Genomic DNA, 6,389 nt, shown 5'->3' on the forward strand with positions numbered 1-6,389 from the left:
CTGGACTTTGGGATCATGCATAAACAAGCAAACCTGTTGGACGGCGTATGATATGTCTGGTCGAGTAAATGTCAAGTATTGCAAAGCACCTGCTAGACGACGATACTTTGTAGGATCCTCATACGAGGCGCTTGAAGAAGCGCTGAGTTTGCCTTTTGTGTCAACTGGAGTGGGGCAAGGCTTACACTGTGACATGCCTGCCCTGTCAAGAATATCCTCTGCATAAGAACTCTGAGACATAAATAGACTATTTTTGTCCCGGGAGACAGCAATCCCCAAAAAATAGCTCAATGGACCCAAGTCTTTCATTGCAAATTCCGTAGCTAACTTGGACTTAATACCAAGTCTGAGAGAGTCTGAAGATGCAGTTAGAATAATATCATCCACATATAACAAAATGTAAGCAGTATCCTTTCCACGACAATAAGTGAAGAGAGAGTTGTCAGATGTACTATGCGAGAAACCAATGGTTGCCACATATTCAGCAAAACGCTGATACCAAGCCCGTGGTGCCTGTTTCAAACCATAAAGAGACTTACGCAAGAGACAGACATGATCAGGACGAGCCGTATCCCGGAATCCCAGAGGCTGATACATATAGACGGTCTCATTCAAATTGTCATGTAAGAAAGCATTCTTTACATCAAGTTGGTGAATGGGCCACGAGTAAGATAAAGCAATAGTAAGAACCACACGGATAGTTGCCGGCTTGACCACCGGACTGAAAGTCTCGTCACAATCAACACCTTCCCGTTGAGACCTGCCATCACCTACAAGACGGGCTTTATGCCTCTCAAAAGAACCATCAGATTTCTTTTTATGCCGTAAAATCCATAAAGACCGAATAATATTAGCATTTGGAGGACGAGGGACCAACTCCCAAGTCTAACTATCAACAAGAGCATTATATTCATCTTGCATAACATTTTTCCAATTCGGGTCATTAAGGGCACCAACGGGATTCCGAGGAATGGGGGAGATGAAATTGTTGGTGGCACTTAAGGCTTGATTATGGTATTTCAAGTTCGGCTTAAAAATCCCATGTTGACTACGTGTAGTCATGCGATGAACGGGTGGGGGGCTGGCAGGGAGGGGCTGCTGCCGTGGTGGGGCAGCGAGGGAGAAGGAGGGGCTGGCAGTGGAGGGACTGCCGGTTGGGCCGTGGCAGGAGGAGGAAGAAGCTGGCGGGCAACTGGGGCAGTGGGGGTGCATTGCTGGGCAGTCGACGATGAAGGAAAGGAGGTGGGCGAGCTCGGGTGGTGGGTTACAGGAGAGGGAGGGGGCTGCATTGGCGGAGCAGTGGCCTGGTCATGCAACAAATGGATTCTCAATGGGGAATTATCATCACCCAAAAACTCATATGAGGTAGGAGATGGAGTATTTATTTGTGAAAATGGAAAGGAACTTTCATCAAACCACACATGCTGGGCTATGATTATTTTCGGCTCGATAAATCGTAGCATTTGTACCCCCGATGATTGGAAGGATATCCTAGGAAAATACACGGAGTGGACCTAAATTGCAGCTTATGAATTTGTGTGGAGGGAAAGAGAGGAAAGCATAGACAGCCAAAGACTCAGAGATGAGAGTATGAAAGATTCCTTTGATAAAGAATGTGAGTGGGTGTCTTATATGCTAAGAGTTTAGAAGGGAGAATATTGTGTAGGTACGTTGCCATGGCCAAGGCGTGATGCCAATAGGAGAGGGGCATAGATGCATGGGCAAGGAGTGTACGAACAATATTATTGATGGATTTAATTTTCCGTTCCGCCTTACCATTTTGGGGGGAAGTGTGGGGACAAGAAAAGCGGAAAAGCATCCCGTTTTGTTTACAAAATTTATGAAAAGGACCATTATCAAATTCACGCCTGTTGTCACATTGAAAAGTTTTGATTTCTTTTTCAAACTGAGTGCGAATGAAAATCTGGAAAGACAAGAAGCAATTATAAACTTGGGACTTTGTTTTGATGGGAAAATTCCAAAGAAAATTAGTGTAATTGTCAAGAAATAAAACATAATATATGTGACCAGAAGAGCTAAGAACAGGTGAAGTCCATAAATCACTTTGAACAATGTCAAATGGCATAGTAGTAGTTGAAAGAGAGTCATAAAAAGGCAATTTAATTAATTTCCCCAGAGGGCAAGAATGACAAACATTGTTTCGAGCCTTATTACATTCAATCAAATTCCTACTGCGTAAAGAACTAAGAATAACATCCCCTGGATGACCTAAACGGGAGTGCCAGATATGAGGAGAGATGACACTAAAAGCAGATGGTGTGGAAGACGAGATGGCTCGAAAATTTTTGAAGAATGAATAAAGATCACCCGAACTCTCACATCTCATGAGTTTGCTCCCCGTCCGTAAATCCTTCACAGAAAAGCCAAAAGGATCAAATTCAACAGAAACCATATTATCGATAGTAAATTTACGAACGGAAATAAGGTTTTTGATGAGTTTAGGTGCATGTAAAATATTTTTCAGGTTTAGGGAGGGATTTACTTGAAGGGAAGTATGACCATAACCACGAATCGGAATCATGTTACCATTACCAACAACAATGCCATTATTTTTGCCCAATTGATAGTAAGATGAGAGAGTACCTTGGGAGTTGGTCATGTGAGATGTGGCTCCGGTGTCCATGTACCAATTGTTGTCATCGGGCGGATTTAACGACATTGTATGCATAGCTTGATCAATATCCGTGGGCGCATACCCACCATGTAATGACGGGGCTGCTGAGTAGAATGACTGAGGAGGACGAGCGCTGAGAATACCTTGCTGGGACTGGGCTGGCTGTGACTGCTGCTGCCACCCGCGAGGCTGCTGCCAGCCAGTGGTGGGGTAGGGGCACGGTGGGGTGGCCCACGACTGAGGCCCCCAAGCAGCCCAAGGGGGGTAAAACTATGACTGGGAAGCAGCCCCTTGGTTCGGCGACGCGGCGGGCAGATTGCCCTGGGAGTTGTGCCGGCTGCCCCCGCCGCTGCTTTGCCCGTTTCCTGCACCACCGCGGTTGCTGTTGCGGTTTCCGCCGCCGCGACCGCGGTTGTTCTTCTTTCCGCGATTGTGAGAATTTTCTCGATTATTGAAACCATTTTCAGAATTGTTCGACTGCCCATTACTAGAAAAATTATGAGGATTAATATTGTGGGAAACGAGAGCAGCATTCGACCCGGAGTCGTGGATGGAGTCCTCGCCATGGCTGTCTTCCTCAAGTTCAAGCATCGACCGAACAACGTCAAAAGATGGGAGAGGAGTACGGTGTTGTACCGTCATTCGAAAGGTTTTATATTCCTCCGATAATCCTCGCAGAAGACGAAGCACAAGTCGTTCGTCGGAAACTTTGTGGCCGACGTTTGCGAGATTGTCTGCAAGAACTTTTAGCCTGGTGCAGTATGCTTTCACATTCGGAAAATCCATCAATTTGGTGTTGGTGAATTTTGCATCAAGAGCAAGAGCCCTAACCGATTTGTTGTCCTGAAAGAGATAAACAAGACGATTCTATGCCTCGGCTGCGGTGTCCTCTTGATGAATGATCATGTTGAGAATATCATTCGATATTGTACCATATATCCATTGACGAACAATGTCATCTAGCCGTTCCCATAGAGCCTTCGTAGTAAGTTTCTCGGCTATCGTTGCCGGTGGTGGCACGGTAGGGGAGGCAGGAGGTAGTATGTGGTCGATCATCAAGTTTGCTCGGCAATGGAGCTTGAAGAGGGTAGCCCAGTTGTTGTATTGGCTTCCTTCATAGTCAAGAACAATAGGAATGCATGATTTGATATTGGTGATTGTAGTCGCATGGTGCAACTTGGACGTGTCAGCCATGGAGAAGAGGAGGAGGAAGGGCTGAAGAGAAGGAAGACAAAAAAATTGTCGGCGGCTAGGGTTTAGGTTGCTAGGGTTTTAGGAGAGACCTAGTCTGATACCATGTAAGAGAATATTTGCAGTGTCTATTCTCATTCATTCCATAGGTTAATATACATCATGTACAACATAATTGTAGGCTACAAATTAAGAACTAATTTGACTAATGGATTCTAACATATGCTATTCTAAAATAGAAGATTACAAAATATATGTGACTAAATATTTTCATACAGTAACAGAGACGGATGGAACAATATGATATGCACTCATGCAATAAATTGTCCGTTGTTGGATTATTTTATTAAATTTTGTCTTGGAGCATTAATGTGAATTGATTAATGTGCATATAATTGTCCAAAGTTACTATAATCATATGAGATGGTAACTGATATTAATAATGCTTGATGATGCATTGCTTTGTTCAACATATCGTCATTAATCTACCATTTTCTTCTAACCACACATTATGTTAATTCAAGCTATAGCTTAGCACAACGTTTAGCTTCCTTGCTCAGTCCCTATTCTTTCCATTAAATAACTTTAATTCAACATTCAAAAATTCAAATGATTCTGGACTTCTAGCTAAATTGTTGAATCTTTAAGTAGAACTCAAAAAGTATGTTTTACAATACCCAAAAAGTAAAAGAGAGACTTTAATTTTACTACAAAATATTAAAGGTGCCACAAAGTTAGAAAGCCATTGAGAAAAGTGGATGTTTTCATCTATTCCTACCTAACCCATTACTTGTTAGTATAAAACTTTATTAAAGGTTTAAAAACAACATTTAAAAAATTCTTCCAAAGCCAACCCTTGCCCCACGCCCCCCAACACTAACCCACCCTCACCCGTCCTATACACCCCGTCTCCCTCCAATCCACAAACCCAAACTCTTAAGCATCACAATGTTGTAAAATTTGTATAGTATACAATTATTACGTTTCAGTCCTTAAAAAAGTTAAGAGTTTATTGGAAGTTCTACATCGGTGTAGGATAGGACAACAAACTCTTCATATGATCTGAATAATTCTCACCTCATAAATTAATTTTTTTAATTGAACTAAAGTCCAAAGTTCATTTTCTTATCATGGTATTAGATTCAGACACATCCTACTTAGATAGTGGGGCCCCAAATGATATTGTCGACACTCCAATTGGCAGGTCTGAGCATGCGGGGTGTTGGAAGTCCACATCGATGTGGGATGGTGCAATTGTACTCTTTATATGATCTTAGACAATTATGTTAATTTTTGAAATTGAAATAGACCCTAGTTTTATTTCCTTATCAGGCTATAAAAAATTTGACTGAACATTTTATCCAATTAAATTTATCTCAACTTTTTATATAACTCGAAAAATGTCATTTTCTTGTTAATGGAGTAACTCAACTTCACATTACAGTGTAGCAAATAGTTTTCTATCATTTGACACTTGTAATTAAATCAGTCCGATATGAATCATTCAAAGAAGGAAGTAATCTGGTTAAGCTGGTCAATATGGGCCGGCTAAGAGCCCGTTTGGATTGGCTTATAAGTTGGTCAAACCAGCTTATAAGCCACTCTTAAATTGTTTGGGTATTTGACAAAAATAAAAAATAATTTAAATTAAGTTAAAAAGTGTTTAAAATAAGCTAAAATCAAGAAGTTGCTCAACCTCAATTTTTTTTTTTTGGCTTAAAAGTCATTTTTGTTTGACCAACAACTTTACCCTTTTATCCCTTATATTTTCTATTAATTTCAATATTACCCTTACTTTTAAAAACCCTTTAAGTACTTTTATCCAAACATGTAGCTGCTTATTTATAAAATAACTTTCAGCACTTAAAAAGTACTTTAAGCACTTATGCTTAAAAACCACTTTTTTTCCAGCCAATCCAAACGGGCTCTAAGACAAATAGAGCCTATTTGGATTGGCTTATTTTAAGTGTTTTTAAGCCAAAATAACTTTTAAGTACTTTTATAGTATTTGCGTAAGATAAAAAAAATAATACTTCTGCACAAAAAAAATAAATCAAAAGTCATAACTTATGCTTATAAGCCCAAAGCCATAAAAGCCGTGGCTACTCATGATCTTAAATCTACTAACACTATTCGTTTTTTTGAATATGACTTGTTGATTAGTTCATGATGATGTGCTCAAATGTTAAAAGAGATTTTAATTTGACGTACACGTTTGATGCTTTTTCCTTATTAATTATCACAACTATAATTTTTGGGCCTAATTTTTTTTCTAATCAGTGTTCACAATTTTCAATTTCTCAGAAATTTATTTTTCAGATCCAATCATTGAACTAGGATCAAAACATCAGAGAAGTTACCTTCACAATCGTGTTCCAAATCAAATGGAATACTTCTTAAATTCTTTTTGTTTTCGCGGATTGGCCTTCATTTGGAGTGGTAGGAGGAGCTGAAAGTCACTTGACTGTAAGGAGATGAGTTCCAGTTCTTAAGATTTGGAAATCCTAGTGCGCTATTGCACCTGCTAGAAAGAACAGTTGAACTGCCATTGGCCCGGGTTCAG

The 6,389-nt window shown here is 40.4% G+C and overlaps 1 protein-coding gene across 1 annotated transcript; it reads right to left on the bottom strand.

Annotated features, from left to right (window-relative positions):
- Positions 1-2,905: 2,905 nt before the first annotated feature.
- Positions 2,906-3,829, bottom strand: LOC132624586 (5'-3' exoribonuclease 2-like). Its single transcript, XM_060339343.1, has 2 exons — positions 3,587-3,829; positions 2,906-3,478 (listed from the first exon to the last, which is right to left on the bottom strand). Exons 1-2 carry the CDS (start codon positions 3,827-3,829, stop codon positions 2,906-2,908), a joined length of 816 nt encoding a protein of 271 aa, XP_060195326.1.
- Between the last annotated feature and the right edge of the window lie 2,560 nt (positions 3,830-6,389).

Source organism: Lycium barbarum, chromosome 12, assembly GCF_019175385.1.
Source record: "Lycium barbarum isolate Lr01 chromosome 12, ASM1917538v2, whole genome shotgun sequence".
NCBI classification, from domain to species: Eukaryota; Viridiplantae; Streptophyta; class Magnoliopsida; order Solanales; family Solanaceae; genus Lycium; species Lycium barbarum.

What these genes read in the sequence shown, in the direction of transcription:
- LOC132624586 (XM_060339343.1), bottom strand. Translation starts at nt 3,829, where the DNA reads ATGGCTGACACGTCCAAGTTGCACCATGCGACTACAATCACCAATATC. An exon ending in GGGAACGGCTAGATGACATT is followed by an intron (nt 3,479 to 3,586) that starts GTTCGTCAATGG and finishes TATCTCTTTCAG; the next exon opens with GACAACAAATCGGTTAGGGC.